The 19,720-nt window shown below is 43.3% G+C and overlaps 1 protein-coding gene across 2 annotated transcripts; it reads left to right on the top strand.

The window, feature by feature from the left end:
• The first annotated feature begins 735 nt into the window (after positions 1–735).
• RBX1 (ring-box 1) lies at positions 736–11,727 on the top strand. Of its 2 annotated transcripts, none has more exons than XM_053979043.1 (5): positions 736–890; positions 3,330–3,408; positions 8,909–8,979; positions 10,188–10,273; positions 11,548–11,727. In XM_053979043.1, exons 1-5 carry the CDS (start codon positions 813–815, stop codon positions 11,558–11,560), a joined length of 327 nt encoding a protein of 108 aa, XP_053835018.1. In that variant the 5' UTR covers positions 736–812; the 3' UTR covers positions 11,561–11,727. The 2 variants fall into 2 exon arrangements, with proteins under 2 accessions (XP_053835018.1, XP_053835017.1); XM_053979042.1 differs by lacking the exon at positions 736–890 and adding an exon at positions 1,277–1,503.
• Positions 11,728–19,720: the final 7,993 nt, after the last annotated feature.

Here is a 19,720-nt window from a genome sequence, read left to right as displayed (position 1 = left end):
ATCCATGGACCAGCACAGTGTACAAATGGATTTAGAAGGGGTGGCTCTGCAGAGATATCCCATCAACAGGGACCTGCAAAGCTGGGTGAAATTTCAAGACCTACAGTTGTCCTGCTGGGGAGTGTATTGCCCTCAGTTTCCATATCATGGAGAATACTACTACTGACCTTGTCGGGAAGGTACAGACAGAGGAAGCTCCCAGAACCAGCTCCCGTGCCTGTCGTCTCCATCCTTGCAAAAAGAACATGCAAGGCTTGGGCAGCTCTGGCAGCACCTTTAAATCCATGTTGATTGTAACTATTGTAAACTCAAATCGCACGCTGTAAGGTGCGCGTCCTGTCTCCAGCAATTCCGTGTTCCTTTTTAAAAAAAAAAACTGGACTGCGGAAGAATAAAGGGCTACAGGGGCAACACCGCCGGCCCCACCTCGTCCTGCCTCGATTACGATGGCCGAGAACAAGTTAGAAGTTTATTGAGGGCTGAAGCCCCTCATGTGAAGAGGATGGGGAGGCGAATCCCAAGAGATTGTAGGGGGACGCTGTACCGAGAGCCCGAACGCTGATAGCAAAGTGATGAGGTCACTTTGGCGCGGCCCCGCCCTTGCTGCCGCCCTCAGGAGCGCGCTCACGTGTCCGCGCTCACGTGACCGCGCCCTCAGCCCCCCGCACCTGCCGGCGCGCGGGGGGGCGGGGCGGTGCAAGGGGGCGTGGCCATGACATGACTCCTCCCAGCGCCCCCCGCTCCTCCGGCCCCCTCTGCCCCGCCCTGCCGCGCACGCGCGCGGAGCAGGACGGGCGATTCACGCACCCAAAATGGCGGCCGCAATGGATGTGGACACCCCCAGCGGAACCAACAGCGGCGCCGGCAAGAAGCGCTTCGAAGTGAAGAAAGTGAGGCCCCGCCGGCGCGCGCTCCTCCGGCTGCTGCCGGAGGGACGGGGAGGGGGCTCGGGCCGGCCTGATGGCAGCGAGCGGGACGGAGAAGGGGGCGACTTCCCGCTCCCTTTACGGAGCCGGGCGCCCGGTTCCGCACCGGAGCGGTGGGAGGGGCGGCGCGAGGCCTGCGGGGAGTCCTGGCGTGCGTCCTAGCCAATGGCTGAGGCGGGCCGCCGCACGTGCGGCGGGAGCTGGCCAATCAGCGGGCACCGCTGGCGGGGGCGGGAGCAGGAGCAGGGGCGCCGGCGGGCCCGTGGCGGCCGGGGAATGCCCTGGTCGGGGGATGCCCTGGTCGGGCGATGCCCTGGTCGGGCGATGCCCTAGTCAGGGAATGCCCTGGTCGGCGGATGCCCTGGTCTGGGGATGCCCTGGTCGGGGAATGCCCTGGTCGGGGCTCCGCCGCTCGTTCTCCTCCGACGCTGCCGCCCCAACAGGCCTCGGCTACTCCATACCCAGAGCTCGGGCGGGCGAGCAGCGCTGGAGTGCTTCCAGCTCCCCGTCACCCCCGGCCGCTGTGGCCCAGCCGCCCGGGCTGCCTCATATGCTGCGTAAAAAGCTTTCTGCAAATGTCTGTGGCTGACTCTTTTTCTCCTTCTTATATAAATCGAGCCATAACAACGTGTTAGGAAGCAAATGTTCTCAATGCCACCCTGGCTTTGCCTCCTCGCTCAGAGCAGCCATAATATCGCTCTCCTATCCAGTGCCACCAGTTTGTCAGCTGGGTCATGGTGATGCGAGGCTATTCACGAGGGTGTAGAGAAGCAGGGTTAGATTGTGTGGGCTTGTACTAAGGTATAATTTGAGGAAAATTGGCCCCTAGACTGAATATCAGTAAACATTTCCAGTGATTCCTGCTTGTAGATATGTTTGTTTAAAATGCAGCTGCCATCAGTGATGATGGAAACCCCTGGATCTGTGTAGAAGGAAGTATTTGGGTGACATAATTGCTTGTCCTTTGGAAATAGGAACAAATGTAATCAGAGTGGTAGGAAGTAGCACCATTTATGTGTCAGTGGCATTCCTCCTCCCCAGCAAGGTACCAAGACCTTTGTTGCATGTGTGGCTCAGTACAGGTGTGTGGGCCATCAGAGTAGACCATAATGGGAAAAGAGATTAAGTACTGGAGTGTATGGAAGAGATAAGGGTGCTGAAAACTTATGTCAGCTGCCTTGAAGTATGGATGAAGTCCATGAGAGATGAGTACCTCAGCCAGAAGGCCAGCTAGATTTGAAGTTAGAAGACTGGGAAGAAAAATGAGATCACTACTGGTGCATGTCCTAAAAGATCTAGTAGTATTGTGACTACATTTTATATCTGTACTAATGAAAAGTTGAAGACCTTATCCAAGTTTCATACTACCTATCAATACTTGGAACTCAGCATTCCTTCTTTAATGTCCCAAACTGAGGGAAAGCAATGAAAACATTGAGATGGAAATGGAACACAGTAGAGAAGATTTACTATAGTACAGCCAGTGCAAATATATACTGAAAAAATGTAAGGGGGACAAAATTCTATGCTACTTAAGTAGTAAATGAAGATTATCCTGATTACCAGTACAATATTTTGGATTGCTTTGGATGTTGAAGGCAGGCCCATTTATTTAATGAGTTTACAGAAGACCTGATTATGGGTTTTGTCTGGAGGAATAAAAAGGTACCATGTTTTTCTGCATAGCTTGCCCTAAAATCCTCAAACCCTTCCCCTGAAGTAGCATGCAACAGTGCTATTACTTTTTTATATGTATAAAGTAAGTCTTTGAAAGGTTGTACTTTGGTAGTACTTTGAAAATTTTGGTAGTACTTTGAAATTTTTATATCCAGCCTTGCTGATAGGTTGTTGCTTATTAACCTTTTGTAGGGAACATTATTCAGGAGTCAGTGGAGAGTAGCATTAGAGATTTAGTTCTTGACCCCAACTGCTCTGAGGGGTGATTACTAGAAGAACTGCCACAAATAATGGGAATTCCTCTTAACAAAAACGGCATCTGAATTGGTCTTTCTCCAAGGGGCTGTCCTTTCCTTCAGAATTGAGGATTTGACATGAGCTGCATCCTTGGATTCCATTGGATCTTGAATAGAAATCCAGATGTTTGCATTTGTTTCACAGAAAAAAAAAAAAAAAAAAAAAGAAGTGGAGGAGGGACTGTGGGAGTTACCTTGTTTTTGAAGTGGGAAGGAGACATTGTACCTGGGAGGTTTGTGAGAGGAATGTACCACTGCTTCCTAGTAACCTGAACTCATGATGAGTTACTCTGGACTTCTAAGATTTGTTTTTTCTTAAATATCCCAGCTTTTCTATTTCAAAAAGTACACGGTATCTTGAAGAATAGCAAGGATTTCTGTCCGGCATAAATTGAATCACAACTGTTTGTCTTTTTTCCCCCCTCTCCAGTGGAACGCCGTAGCTCTGTGGGCATGGGACATTGTGGTTGATAACTGTGCCATTTGCAGAAACCACATTATGGATCTATGTAAGTAAATGGGGAGGGACACAGTTTGTATGTGTCCCTTGTATGTGCTGAACAGCTGACATTACCCCAGCTGAGGATATAACTCAGCAAAGCTTTCAGTTAGTAACTAATTCTTCTGCTAATCTCTATTTTATGTAATGCTGAAGTCTCGTAATCTATTTTTGTGACCTCTGTCACCATACTGTTTCTTCCTCACCCTTTTCTCATAAAGGGTAGGATCACTTGATGTCAGATCAACAGACATGATGCTGCTGAGTGTATTTTGAACACAACAAAGGAGAAAATGAGTAATAATAAAGAGGAACTGAAATTATTCAGGGTTGACAGGCATTGCTTACAAAGAAAGATAATATATTTCTGAGCTGGGGAGGTTGCTATGAGTGTCAGCTTCTTGATGACACTCATTAAATCTTGTAACACTCTCTGTGTCTATCTCAGGCAAGGAAAAGCATGGACCAGCAAATTAATTTGACTCCTCATTCTATAAAACCTACTTTGTCTAACTATCTTAACACATATTATAGTAGGGGGAATTCTGTAGCCACCTAGAAAATTATTTGTTCACTTACAAAGGAGAGTAGTAAAATGCCAAAATAAAAAGCAATACATTATTAGTATTGGTTTGATTTTATTTTTTTTTTTTTTTATGTATAATCTTGATGGTTCATTTCTATCCTGAACTAGGTATGTATGCATGAAGTCACTGTTTTTAGTCCCTTAGAGTATTGGTAATGAGTACAAACCCATTTTTTCCCCCTCAAAAATGACAAAGTACTCCTGGCACCATAACTGTCCATCTTGTTTCAATCATGAGGGACAGAAGACCTGTTAGCATACCCCAGATAGAAATTTGCCTTTATTTCTAAAATGTGAGGCTGGTGGAACCCCCCAAAACAAGCCCAGGTCCAAGGACAGTGCCTGGGCATGGCTTGTCCTGATCCCATTGGAATACTTTTGTTGCACTTTGGTTTTATGTGGTTGCCCTTGGAACCAATACTATTGGCAACTTCCTGTCAATAAGACTGTATGGAAATAAAACACTTCAGAGAAATGAGACTTAAAGTGTATAGGAACAGCTACTGAAGGATATACCTGATTTTACTTCCTATTTCAATAATAATTACAAAATTACTTTCAGAAGTTTTGTTTGGTGTTTTTGTTGTTTGTTTGTTTGTTTTTTTTAATAAAGTGAAAACACACCGTAACACACTGGTCTGAACATGGGCTAAGCAGGTTCACTTCTCTTCTTGGGGATAGATATGTTTGTATTTTGAGCCAGCTACTGCCTATCCATACTTCAGTTTGTTCTTTGTTATTAGACAGGGAATGATAACACTAAAAAGAACAGGGATTATTAAATAAGTTGAGGTTCTTTTATGTAAATATTTCAAGTGTCTCTAATCTGTACCATCTTGGAAAAAAGTTTCAAAAGAAGGAGGACACTGGACTACTACTTAGTCTCTCAGGTTTATAATGTACTGGAGAGGAAAGCATTTTGCTGACAGGCAAATGGAATTTCAAAGACTTACTAGAACATAAGTTGCATTTTTAGAATTTACAAATGTATAGAATAAATATATAAAATCCTGTAATTCAAGATAATTATTCATGACAAGAGGGATGTATTTTAAGATAGGAGATGCTGGTGTGTTTCATTCTATCAATCTGCCTCAAAATTAATTGTACCTTCCATGACAGACCAAATACAGTCTCGTATATTTGCTTTTGTTTTTATAAATAGCAAATAGGACATATGGGATGAAGGAGAAGTATGGAGGGGTTGGAAGGAGAATGGACAAATGCTATTTTTCAGTAATAAATTTTGTTTATCAATTATTTAAAAATATTTTTAAAGCCCTACCAATATGTGTGAGGGGGTTTATAGGTAGATTAGGAAAAACGGTAAAGGAAAAAGGCATAGGTAAGTTTTTTTCCTTTTTGAGTTGCATAACATGTTATTAATTGGTATGAGCAATGTTATGAGGAGCCTGGACTGCAAATGACAGACTAAAATTGACAGCATACAGAGTAGAAGGCATATCTAAATTGGTATTCTGAGATCAGTGTTGGCTCTGGATTTTCTTACTTCCTTGTTACAGATCATTAATGTTGTTAAAAAACCCTTTAATTAGATTTTCAAACATAAGATGTGAAGTGATGGCAAATTGAGAAAAAATTAATAGAATATGCAGGGAAGAACAGCACAAGATTCGATTTGATAAAATGCAGGATATAAATGTCTTCCATTCCTAGTGATGAAAAGAAACCTAGAATGGAAAAACACTAGAAGAGTGATAAGTAATGTCAGTCATGGTAATGAAAGTTTGTTAATGGTGTAAAGTGAGGCATCAATGCTAAGGTGTCATGCAGTTCTCCCCATGCAAGTGCCTTATGACTTGGTAATAACGTGATTCAGAGGATCCCCCCTGCCCTGAGTTTGGTTTGTATTCAGTGTACAGAAGGAATGAGTAGATTTTCAGTGTTTTGGTTCCATTCTTCTCTGGAAAGACACAGGTTCTGTTTAGATTTTACTTTAGTCTTTCTTCAAAGGCTTGCTCTCTGGTGCTGTCACTGCAATGTGGTAAGTTAGGGAGTGTTAACAGTGTGTTTAGTATATTGGATTATCTTAAATATGTATTGTCTTACTGTAGTAAGATGACCAATATAGCTTTGAACTGTGTAAAATGTGCCATCAAAATACTGTCCCCTTGCATGAATCCAGCTTCACAAAGATAAATATGTTGCATAGAATCCAGAGAAGAATCTCAGGATGTTTATTAGATGGAATGGGTTTGGATTTATTTCTTGATGTGTAAATATACAAGTGATTTCTGCAATAGAAAATGTATAGGAAGTGGGCTGGTTCTTACAATGGCAAGATTCAGAAGCTGCCATTATATAAGATGTATTTCCACAACTCCCTGAGTTGAAATGCTTCCATTGCATCTTTCACAATTATTTACAGGTATTTCAGGTTTTAGCTGTCTCTTTCTGTCTTCACCTGCAGATAGTCTGTCAAAAGCAAGGCAACAGAAGCATCATTCAGTATTCCTCCAGTGCCTGTTACTATCTCACTCTTACGACTTCTTTTGGGTCAGCAGATGGTAAATAGCTTCTCTTTCTTTCAAGAACCAAAATCATCAGCTTTCATTCTAGGATGGAGATTGTCCATGTGTTTTATTTCTTGTTTATTTTTTGTTGATATATTGTCCTTTTCTGAAATGAAGCAAGTAGGAGACCAAAAAGTGCTTCACCTTTTGGGAGGCCCTTTTTTGTCAGTCAAAGGTAGCAGTGCTAGCAGTAGTCTCCAGTGTGTTTGATAAGGGAGCTAAACCCAAATATCTTGTTGGAAGGGCTTTCCATCACCACCAGAGAACTCCTCCTCAGCCTCTTCCACAAAAGTTTGTCTGTCCTCTTAAACTTTTGGGACTGTCATGCTTTAGACTGTCAGTGAAAGTTTCGTTTGAAAGTGAGAGTTTGAGTAACACTGAAATGAATGTCAGTGGTGCTTCTTTTCCTTACCTAAACCATTTTTCTTCCCTCTCACTCCCAGGCAAAATACAGAGTTCTTTAAATCCTGAAAATTAAAAATTGTGTTCATGCAGCTCGAATGTTAGGGCCTCTTAGGGAAAAAAACCAAAAGACAAAATGACATAAAAAATGGGCTAGATGGACTTCATGTCTAATATGCCCAATATTTTGTTTCCAGCAGGAAAAGAGAAGAAACAAGATACGCATATTTTGTGCTGGAGTATTTTCCTTGCTTTCAGCAGAGACTTTCTGAGTTAAACTTTGCTTACTCTGACTTTTTTCCCTTCAGATGAATTTCCTCATCTTTTCCTACTACTCATTTTCTCACCATTATCTGTTACTGTACAGACATTGGACAGATATTTAAAAGTTAACTTACTATGCCTCATGACCATGAGTCCATACTGCAGTAACAGTAAAATGGTTGCAGAGATCTCAGGTGTAGAATTTTATACAAGTATCCAAAGTAATTGAAGTTCTTCAAGGGTCTTGAGCATCTTCCATGTTCTTAATAAGATTTAGTTTTATTGCTGTATGTATTGAGAGATTTGGGAATTAAGACTGAAGTATTTTCTTCTATAGGGAGGCAAGGGATTGAGCTTTGGACTTCCTGCTGTGGTATATCATATCTTTGATGCAAACCATATGATAAATACAGGTTCACTCAAATTTTGCAGAACAGCTGTTGCTACTGATTTTCTTTAGACATCAGTCTTGTTTTGAGTAGTTCCTTGTGACCAAGGTTAATTGGCATCTCTTGAATCCCAGAAAAAATAGGCCTTGCTTTTATTTTGTGCACTTCCACACCTGAAAAGCATGAAAAATGGAGAAAGGGAAGAATGGGACAGAACAAATAGAGATCACATTTTTCAGCCAAACCTGTGGGATTTGAAAGTTTTTGAATCTTTAATTGGTGAATCAAATTCATTTTCCTCTAAGCATATTCAAGCAAATGGAGAGTGAACAGAGAATTGGAACTCATTCAGATATCTTCTTTGCCAGGAAAAAAAAAATCTGCAAAACAAGAAAGCAGCAAGGGCATGTATTGAGGTCTAAGCTGATCATCTATCAGCAGATCTTTTTAAATCATTTGGTCTTGACTCCTAAAGAAGGCATCCTTCAGTAAGAAGTAACATGTTAATCTTATAGGTTTGTGCTGCTGATGGTGGAGGAGTTGGAAAAATCTTTTTCTTCCGAAGTTTCTTCTTGAACTGGAACAGAAGTGAATTGTTCAGCCTTAGAACAGAGAACTGGCTTGTAGGATTTATTTTCTCAGTGTAGTTCTTCTTCTTTCCTCACTCTTTTTCATCTCCTTCATCTACACCATCTGACACAAAAGCCCAAAACATAACCCAAACTCATAAAACGTTTGGGTTAGGGATCCTCCTGGGTACTCAGCTCCAAGATATAAAAGGTCCAAACCTGTATTTCTTGTCCAAACTGTATTTCCTATTGTGAATTTTTGGGATGTACTTACAAGACTATAAAATAAAGATAGGCAAACTCCAGCATTACATTTGCAAATAAAGTACATAATGTTTGACAAGAACATATAAGAATTTGTGTTGAGAGAAACCTGGGTAAGAAGTTTAAGTAAACATACTGTCAACTCATCATCAAAAGACAGCTCTGTGAATAAAAGAGGAAAAAATGAAAATCTTTATCCTTGAAATTTGGGAAACAGACACATGTTGCCAGCAGATGAGCCATGTACTCTTGCCCTCTGGAGCTTTGGAATACTAAAAAAGTAGAGGAAGGAGGAAATCAGGATTAAGGATGTTTTGATATGTTACTTTTGGAAAAACAGTGCACATTAAACTGTAGCTCTTGATGCTTTCTGGTGTCTTAAATACCACAAAAGAGCTCCTCCCCTGCCTACGTTTGCTATTTTGAAGGAATCTACCAGTTAGTACATGTGCATGTACATCTTCAACTGCTGTGTATATTTGTTCAATCTTTATTTTCACAGGCATAGAATGTCAAGCCAACCAGGCATCGGCTACCTCTGAGGAATGCACAGTAGCATGGGGCGTCTGCAATGTAAGGAGAACTTCTATCGTGGAGCTTGTGTGGGGTGATGCTATCCTCCTTTTTTGAAGATGTGGGACAGATTGAGTTCTGTAGCATGTTTCACATAATCCACCAGAAATAAGAATTTTTAAGTCCTTATGTTTACTTGAATGTACAAAGGAGAAAGAGAAGAAAGTGAAAGATGGAGAGATCTAATAGGACAGAGAAGCAAAGGGAGGAAGATAAGCCTTTTTTTTTTTTTTAAGCAATAATAGATCTCTCATTCTGAGCATGATTTTCCTGGTCATGGTTTGCCTAGGAGTTACACCTTTTCTTTTCCCCCACTATTAGGATCACTTGGATGCCAGCCTGCTTGATGTGTCTATGTGCAGATTAATTCAAAGAGTCAGTCTGGGGTAACCAGGTGATTTGCTTTGAGTTTTGGGGGAAGATCAAATCAATTGGTCCCACTAGCATGTTAACTCCAAGCTTGAATATCTCTTAGCTAGCCTGGGCCTGAGTTGGAAAATAAATAAACTATTCCATAGTGGATCCTGTCTTTACTGTGCTGTGGGATTGAGTTACAACATGATAATGCTGGAACAGAAGCATAAATGTTGCAATTCTGTCTGCAGAGGACAAGGGCAAAATTTTTAACCATGTCAGGATATTCTAATGTCAAAATCATGTTGTGTGTGAGAGTCACCACAAGTGGAACCTTTGTTTTCGGTGGCTGTATGGGGTAAGAGAACAGATGCCCTTATTAAATACATAAATGAGATTTTTTTTTTCTAATTTTGCAAATTCCTTTTTATTCAGGCTCTGGTATTTCCTACAAACTGACAGAAAGCTTCCTTCAGCATGTATACATTGATATTATCCCTGCTACTCACTCTGAAATCCTCTCTTTTCTTTCTGATTATGCTTTTTATCAGCATCTGCTCCACCAATTTTAGCAGCTGCTAAACTCTGCACTCCCTCCTTCATCAGAAGTCAGTCAGTTGGCACTGTATGCACTGTGGAACAGGATCCCTGTTGTGTTTCACTAATGTTTCCTCCTCTTTGAAAATGTGGATCAATTCCTTGGTGTTTATCAGCTAATTAAATGATCAGTTGTCCCCACCTTTGCCTGCAAGTTCTTGCTACTCTTTTCTTACTGTGATGCTTTCAGTGGTAGTTGTTGCATTGAGATGCATTCATACATTCTGAAATTATGTGATCTAAACTTTGTCTTCCAGCACGCTTTCCACTTCCACTGCATCTCTCGCTGGCTCAAAACTCGCCAAGTATGTCCGCTGGACAACAGGGAATGGGAGTTCCAAAAGTACGTATCCTGCAAAGATTTCAAGATGAAAAGTCCACTTGTCCTGTAAATATAAATGATCAGTGTCAGATTGGTGTGTCTGAGGGCACAGTTGGTGTTCAGAGAGGTTCTTTCCTTAGTCACCTGGTTCTGAGTGAGCTCGGAAGGAAGTCCAAACAGCTGTGGGCTATGTAGGAGCTGTTAAAAAGTGATTTCCTCCATTCTCTCTAAAGAATGGAGAGCAGGAGAGAAATGAAATTAGCTAGAAGTGGAGTCTCAGGTGAACTGTGCTGCTGCATGAGCAATTTGGGTTTAGAGGATGACCTGAATTAAGCTGTTTGGGTTCCAAACTGTTTCTGCTGAGGTGCCAGAGATCTTCTTGGGTCCCTCTGTTATCTTGATGATTTGTTTTATAACTCTGATAGCCTCAGAGATTAATACAGCTGATTTCCTAGCATCTGGAAATCAAGTGTCCATGTAGCCATTCCTGCAGCTTTGGCCCATTTATTTATAATTGCTGTATTGTTTGTTTTATTTAATGTTTTTTTAAAGGTCTCCTGTCAAGAATAGTAGTAGGAGATCCAAGAATGGGTTTTTGAGGGATAGTCACATTTTTAGAGGTAATTATCCATTGAGAATGGTTAGGAAGTTTGCCTATCACTTGCTTCATTCTGCACCATTGATCTAGTAATCTTTTCTTAACTGTAGATTGTCCCTCTCCCCACCTACTTTAAAAAAAAAATTAATTCTAGTCACAGTCCAGACTGAAACAAAGCAAAACAGGTATTATAACTGTTAAGGATTGTGTTTGGGCTCTGGTAGACAGTCAGTTGTGCAAATCATCATTGATGTGACAACTGAAGTACCATAGTTTTGATATTAAGATGTTTTCCTGAGCACACAATGAAAACTGAGTCCATGCTGCCTGGCTAATCGCTTCATATTGCACGGGCAACATGATGAGAAACAGAGACAAGTATTAGTATTTTCTGATGTGTGCTCAATCTGGGGCTGTGACGAGTTTTGGCCTTGCTTCATGACAGATATATTTGAAGTGGGATTCAGGGCAAAAGATAACTGGTACTGAGATCTCTTGCACATGGTGTTGTGGATTGCTCAGGCTGTCTTCTAACTGGTGTCTGGGTAGACTTTTAGGGAAAGTGAAATTTCCTTAACAGTATTTCACCCATTTACATGTTAATTATGCTGTGGTAGAATGAAAATAAATCCACCCAGACCAGCACTCCTATGAATTGTAATTTTTAAAAGAGCATTAACATATTGTCTATTTGCAGGTATGGACACTAGAGAGATGGTCACACGCTTCTTGTTATATCATCGAACTCAGTTGTTCTTGTCACTATGGGTTTGTTTTAGTGACTTGGAAAGTCAGTAATGTATACAATTCTTCTTTCATGCTAATTTCTTCCTATTGTATACCACTGAATAAAATCTTGCTGGAGCTTCCTGTCAAAGTTTTTTGTCTTGTGTTCAGGAGCGGGCAGTCAGAGCATGAGGGAGGAGAATTATCTGCAGACCGTGGACTTAAACTAAGCTTAACTCTTTAGCTGGGGACTGTTTCTTTTTTGCTGTGCCAGGCTTTTGACTGTGAGTTTGGTTCTACTCCCACACAAATGAGAGCCACACCTTTGGCTCACTGAGGTCAGTGTTAAGCTCCATTGTGTAGTGCAGTGGGTGCAGGACATGGCCTGGCTAAGAGTAGTTTATGCAAATAGATTTTTGTGTGGACATGCTTTATTACAGCAGAGCTGAAATGATGATCTATACAATCTGGGGTTGTGTCATCATTAGAAACAATTCTCTCACTTCTGCTCTTGAGTTTGACTAGACCACCTCCCCTGCAGAGGAAATTTTCGCTAACTTCCCAGTTCCAGCTGTTTAGCTTTGGGGAACAGAAACGGGATGTCACTTTTTGTCAGTGTTCATAAAGCACTTTCATGTGTTGAGTGAAAGTAAACTCAGGAAATTCATGTGCTAGATTGGCTGGAAAGCTAAAAATAAGCAGTGTATAAGCAAACCAATTCTTTATTTGCTCTCTAGTGGTATTTTTCCCAGTTCAAATCCAACTGGCCAAAAATCATTCCTTTGAAAACTACATAATGTTCTGTTTGGTGTCTCCTCTGCCAAATGGCCTGGTATCCTGCTCACTGCATCAAATTTTGCCCTCTATGTCAACAGCCTTAGCAGATGCTGGGAACTGAAACATCATCCAAGAAATTCTTCCTACTACAAAAGGCTGCCTCTTTATGTCAGCAGTGGTAGACATGGTAGATTTCTGTCCTTGGCTATTCATGATGCCATCTTTGGATGCCATTTCTTTTGCTAGTTACTGAGGATGGGAAATTTGATAGCTGATGTTAGACATTAGTGTACTGTAGCAATAGGGGATAAAGCTGGCCATTGACAGAACCAAAACTTGCAGGTTTTCCGTAATTGCTGGGGCTTTCTGTAATCTGCAGCAAGCAAATGTCAGGATATTATTTTATCAGTTGGTGTCATTGCTCTAAAATGATATGGCTCACTGTATTCCACCCTTAAGAAGAAAACAGGAACAAATAGGACTAGAAGAGTTTATAGCTAGACAGTTTATTTACCATGTTTCTCGGTAGAAAGCTTATCCTGGATTTGTCAGGTAGTTTTGGTGATGGAGGCAGGAAGAGAACAGAAGAGGAGAGGGAAGATGATCTCAACAGTGGTCAAAGTATTCACCCAGGCAACAGGGTGTGCAGATTAAATGCCATTCCCTGAAATTTGAACTCCTATTTAATGTCCTGTTGAGATGAGTGAAATGTCAGATGTCCCTGTTTTCGATTGTCCATTTTGTTTGCAGTGTTTGATTTTTCAGGACCTGGTACCCAGCTGCTCACCAGTTTATATCCTTGAGAACTTTGTTTTGGGTCCAGCTACATCATTCTGATTCATCCCCCTTTCATCTGTGCATATTGCCCTGAGCATATTTGTTTTAGCTGGGGACAGAAACATTTTCCTCTCCTCTGTGGCTTTGTGTGCATTTGCTTGAGGCTGTGCCTGCAGAAAGACAAGGGGGTTTGGTATTTTTTATTGCCTTTTTTTTTTAATGTACCCTTCAAATGTCTGGCTACAGGCTCTCTCCCCTAAATACCCTTTGAAACTCTGCTCTGCTGCAGTGCATAAAACTCTGTTAAATTTGATTTCAGATTGCTTTTGTAGTATCTGTCCCAAACCTGGTTTTCCCAAATGGAAAAATACAGAGTGTAAAGCACCAATTGCTTACATGCCCAGGAAAGAAAATCCTTTCTCAGCTGCTGCCAGTTGCAGTGGCCCTGCTGCCACTTCCCCTATCGCAAAGGTGATGGGCCATGGCTGCTGCAGCACAGGGCTGCCGGCAGCTCTGCTTTCTGTAGTGCATTAAGGCTTGTGTTTGGAGAGACAAGGAAAAGCTTCAGCGAGTGAGCACAGAGAGAAGCTGTGTGGCACAGGCAGCACCAGGTGAAGGTACAAGAGATCTCTTTTATCCAAGGGCACAAAGTGCCCCATTTCCCCAGGGAACATTTGCTTGCTTGGGCTGGTCTCACTCTGTCCTAGCTGTTACTGTTCAGCCTCTCCACCTCTGCTAGATGTGGGAGAAAGCCCATTTATTCCCACTGCCTTTTTTCCTGAAGCAACAATCATTTTTGACTACAGCTTCTCCTTTTTGCAAAATACAGAGAGCTTCTTGGGGAGGAAGGAGGAATAGGGCACATTTCTAAGCATCCTGTGGTGAAGATAGGTGCACAGGGGAGAAAAGACCATATCAGTGCCATTTGCCCTTCATATAAATGGAGAATGCATTTGAACTGTGGATTTGAAAATAAAATCAGGAGAGAATGACAGTTAAAACTGCAGAGAACAGTGTATCCTGCAGCTGTCTGGCTTAGAGAAAAACAAATCACTGGTAGACCTGCTGTGGAGCAGAAGGTAATTTTGACTTTTCTGATTCTTTCTACAAGTCTGTCAGCTGAAGCGGGCTGCATTGCTGAGCAGGCCATGGCAGAGAGCAGCCAAAATGACCGGACAGTGACTTCCTTCTCTGCCTTTTGCAAAGGAGACAATGAGCTCCAGGTGCTGCGTGGCATCGGCTGTGCCTCGTGTGCTAAATCCCTCGGTGGTCTTGCTTTAAAATGCCAGAATCAGGACATGTGACATGAGGATGACACAGCACATTGGGCTGCGTGGAAGTAGGAGGGGATGGATGGGAATTTTCCTGTCAAAATCACTACAGACCGTACATTAAAAAAATGCCAGGCTGTCAGGAATCTGCTGGTTGAAAAATGTCTGATGTCTGATAAAAATGGCTGAAGCCTCAACTAGTTTGCCTGGTATGTAGCGACACTCTATGAAGTGAACTTCATCATCATGTCCTCCTGCTGCAGTCAGATAGGGAGGGAGTATCTGCAGAGATGCAGCTGTTTGGGCTAGGATGAGGAAGCTTTGCAATTGCTTTGTGTGGTCTTGTGCAAATACCCCTTGCAGGGGAGCCCCAGGAGCTGCTCCCACTTCTCTGTGGTCAGGTGTGATGGTGAAACCCCAACCACCCATGGTGTGGTGAACCCCAACCATGAGAAAATACACCTTTGAGTGTGGAGTTGTCTGTGTGCAGGTAAGAAAGGGGCCCGCAGCTGTCAGCCCTCTCCCACCATCTCCTAATAAAGAAGCTAATGGTATCCCAAAGTGGTCTTGGGACACATCAGCAGAGCTGATGTGAAGATGAGCTAAGCAGCACTACTGGTGTGTGAGCTGCAGCAAAGCCTGTGCAGGCAGAGAGCTGAGTTTCCAGGAGGGGAGCACCTACTTGGAAAGATCTGCACTATTTCTAAAAAACTGCCTCCTCCAAAGGCATCAGGGCAAAGAATGGCAGTACCACCACTTCTCTGACTGACTCTGCCTTGAGTTTCATTCCTTGAGCTAAAAAGGAGCAGCCAGGAATGGGGGGGAAGATAACTCAGAGATGGGCAGAGGCAGAGACCAAGACTGAATCTCTATGTTGCTCCCATTGTCAGGCAGGCAAGGAGGTGTTCTGGAAGATGGGGTCTACCCTTGATGAAGAACACAAGCTCATCCCTTTGTCATTGTGGGGGTGATCCCACATTGTATTTGGGCAGCAAGAATGTGGTGCTGCCATGGAACAGGAGAAAGGCACTTGCCTGTGAAGCATTGCATGGCCAGCACGCTGCCAGCCCTTTCCCGGACTGCCATGAGCTCCCATCCTTCTGCCCTATGGCAGCTGCTTTGCTATCCAACAAGGGGATGAACTCCTTGGTACTGTAAGAGGAGGCACTGGCACCCCAGGTTTCTCACCCGAGCCTGGGTGACAGCCATCACTGCCTGAAGATCCCCAAGCCATGGCTGGAGAAAAAGAGGAGGAGGTGACACTGTGGAGAGTATTTTCCTAATGCAGATTCCTCTGGGGGCTGGAGGGGAAGAGGAGGATGGGTGTAGAGAAGCATCCTTTGTCTCCCTGCTTTGCTCACCACCTTCACCCCACAAAACGTATGGGAAGAGTGAGCTCTTCTTGCCTGCTTTTGCTTTTCCTCACAAGCTCCCTTTGCCAATATTTCTGCCAGGTTAATCTGCTGTGAGGAAACACACCATTCCCCCACCACAGGCTCCATACATTGCTCCGTTTTCCTCCCCAATGCAGCAGGCTGTGCAGTAAACCTGTTATTGCTCGCTGCAGGACACCTTGGTTTCCACATGCCCCTCACCCCACCACCGCCCTCTCCTCATTCCCTGCTGCTCACTCTGGTCTGTTCTCTGCTCTCCTCTTTTATTTCCCCTCTCTCTCATATGGTTCCCATGGAGATTCAAGATACCAGTGGTGCCCTTCCTCTGCAGCCTGAAGGGGGTTAGTAGGGTGATTTTGGGCTCACCTGGGCTCACATTGCGTTCAGTCCCAGAAGTCAAGGTGCTGCAATTCTGTTTTGTGTCTCTGCTACTTGACTCCTTCACAACAACAGGGCATTGGCCTGTTCTTTCCGTTTTTTAGCAGCTTTCCAGCCTCTCTCCATTGGACACAGAAGGGGTAGCTCGCCAGGTCTTCGCATCCTGCCATACCCAGCAATGGTCTTGGTTGTAAAAAAAAAAAAAAAAAAAAGGCATTTGAGGTTTGATTTAAAAATCCGTTGGAAATTAGCACCAACTGATTTTGGAGAGGCCAAATCTGAGTGTGGGGTTGCATTACTGCCCGTTGCCTTGAAGAATTTACCCACTCCACTGCAGTAGCCTGGAATTTGTCTGTTTGCTGCCTTTTCTTTATATATGACTGTGAATATGGCTCCATCACCTGATTTCTTGGTCCTTGCATGAAAGGTAGGTCCTGACCTCACTCCAACATATAAATCAGGAACACAGCAGAGCAGTTTCCCCTGGAAAGGAATCAGATGTACCAGCATGATAGGTATCAAAACTCAGGATGGGAATGCAAAGGGCCAGTGCTCTGATGATGCTCTTGAGAATGTGTGCTTTTCTTCGTATTGTGCTATTCTTACTCTTATGTCCTCTTCATCTTCCTGTGCTGGATCTCAAATGGATGTTTATTTGCTGGGAAGGGGATTAAAGGGAGTTTTCTTCTCTTGAGATGCAGCCTACCTAATATCCTTTTCATCCTCCTTCCTCTCCCATGTCCTAGAAGACACCATTTTCTATGCAGGTCAAAAAGGGCATTCATCTCCTGTCCACTCACAGAGAGAAGTAGTATGCTGTTGGAGCAGTCTCTTCATCACAGTTGTATTGGATGCATTGGAATTAATAATTTTGATATTTTAGACATGAAACATGATGATTTTTTAATGAAAGACATGGGCTTGGATGTTTTGTGTGCTCCTCCCCCTCCCACCCTTCACCAAATGTCAGTATTGTGGATTTTTGAAGGCATGTGCTTGCCAAAATCCATCCCAGAGCTGCAGCCTTTTCTGTAAAACATGAGTTCAGTTTTGCATGGTTTCAGTGTACAAGTCATTATGCTTGTCACAAAACCCTTTTACTCACATTTGGTTTTGGGGATGAGAGATGGCTCCAGGTGCCAAGGCTCTCATGTCCTGCTGCTCCATGCAGCATGAGTGGCCATCCATCTCCCTGCTTAACTTAGTGGAGACCAAACATTTAAATACTCTTAAATCACTGATCTGTGCTGATCTTAAATCACTGATCTGTGTCATTTTCAGAGATGAAAGTCTACAAAGAAGGACAACAGCTCTGCGAGGATTGTCCTGAGCCTCTGGTTTCTACAGAAACCTTCCAAGACTCTCTAAAGGGAATTTTGTGAGAAGCAACACAAAGCTATCCTCATAGTGGGTATTTTGGGTGTCTCTTGGTGCCACTGTGTGCCTTTCTAGTGGGGTGGTAAGATGGCAAAGAAGTGTTGCTCCCAGGTAGGAGGCAAAATGAGACACCCCTCCCTTTTTGAGAAATTTTAGGACAGATATAATTTTATCCATGTGGAATCTTCTTGAGATACTTCAGGTAAACATGAATCCCAATGAGTCTATTGGACACAATTTCCAGGAGGGTTAAATTCAGAAAGCAGAAAGGCCCATGCTGGATTTGTTTCAGGGGATTTTTGCCTATTTCCCAGACTTGTTCCCATGGCCCCTGATGTCACCCATGAGCCTCAGCTTCATTTCAGACAATAGTCAGCTGATGATAAACACAAACCACAGTATCTTTTTGGCACCACCCGCCTTTAAAATATGAGACTGGCACCCAGAGATGCTCCTTCTGCTCCCATATTACATATGACATCTCTCTCAAAAATTGTTTTTAGTGTTTCTGCAACCACTGTGCTCATGCAATATTTCTGTCCTGGGTTGTGACTCCCTCCGCCACCTCACTGACATGGCTCATCCTGCTTAGAGCTGGAGACCTCCAAGGGGCAGGATGGCATCCATGGGAGAGGGAGACAACAAATCCTCAAAACCACAAGCAGCTGCAGCATTTGTGCTGCGAATCGCTGTTAGAACCTCAGCCATTACTTGTTTTGTGGCCATTTCCTCACCTGTGCTGTAGACTGCATTGGCAGAATGGAGCTACAGGTGATGACAGTGGGCCTGGATTTGAGGCCACTGTTGATCAGCCGTCTACTGAAGCACTAAAAGGAGCTCCTGGAAGATGAGGCAGCCTCATTTACTTTCTCTTTTCCCACTTCCCTTCTGGAATCAGAATACCAGTTTGGGTTTGCTCCCTTGAGTGTGTTGCCAAGCTCTTTGAGCTGTCTATAAGTGTAGAATCTTCATTAGTGCTTAATAATCCCAGGTCATCTCTGAGCAGCAGCCCATGAAGATGTCATGCTTCTGACAGGAGGCACCTGTGGTCTGTCCTATCTATTGTGGCAGCACGTGCTCATCAGAGCTTTGCACATAGAGCAGATGTGCCTGAGGTGGGGATGATGAGCTCAACCCAGCTCCCTTCTGCTGTCCATAAATCACATTAGAGTATATCAAAGCCTTGAACTGTCAGCACTACCTAGATGTAAATACTGTAATTATCCTAAGTAAAATTAACAGTTTATCAGACTTCCTGTGCTGAATCTTTTTATTACAGTGGTTTTTGTTTTTTTTTTTTTCCATCACAGATTTGATTTGCCATAGAGCTTATGTGACTCTGGATTATAAATCTCTGGCTTTCAAACACTACCTGACATCATGAGCCGTTACAGCAGTTAATTGGCAGCTGCTCAGAGGCTTGTTTTGCTGAGGAGAAGGCTTCTCTCCTGACTGCCCTGAAATTTTCTGGTCCCTTTCAAAAAAAGGTCTTCCTATGCAATGAGTGATGTTGGATCCTTACCAAGGTCCTATGGGATCCAGGCACAGATGCAACCCTAGACAAATAAAGCAATGAGCCTGTGCCAAGGAGAACATGGGGTGGCAAGTGTGAGGAGCAGAAAGGGCTCGAGCCTTCCTCATGCGCAGCAAAGCAGAAGGCGGCAGCGTCACACAGTGAACACAAGGATGGTCTCTCCAGCCCACCATCCCCACCAGTGACTGCCATCATGGGCTGCCTCCATGTTAGGGGAGGCTGCTGACAGCGGCTGCCAAGGTAGGAGCTTCAGAGAGGCACCTGCACAAAGCTGTGCTAGTATCACAAGTTATTTATAACACAGTCAAAGCTTCCTAATCCTTGTATCAGGCTGCACAGTTGAAGTCATATGAAATAACCTTCTTTTCACCCTATCAGAACAAAATTACTCAGCTATCAGGGAAGCAATTGACAAAGCCCGGTGCTGCGTTTTCCACTGCCCACCTCCCTGCAGCAGAAGACAGAGGATAGTCAGCACAAGCATTTCACCATGAATTACAACTGGCAAAAAAAAAAAGGAGGCTGTATTTTGAACACATTAAAAAATTATCCTTTTTCCACACACACCTTTGCACAGCATTAGGAGACAAGGAACATTCTTGCTTTTGTCCCACTGGGTCCTGGCATGAGAGGATC

This window comes from Vidua macroura, chromosome 5, assembly GCF_024509145.1.
Source record: "Vidua macroura isolate BioBank_ID:100142 chromosome 5, ASM2450914v1, whole genome shotgun sequence".
Classification (NCBI taxonomy): domain Eukaryota; kingdom Metazoa; phylum Chordata; class Aves; order Passeriformes; family Viduidae; genus Vidua; species Vidua macroura.
Note: the sequence above shows the minus strand (reverse complement) of the source record. Positions and strands in the feature narration are given on the sequence as shown.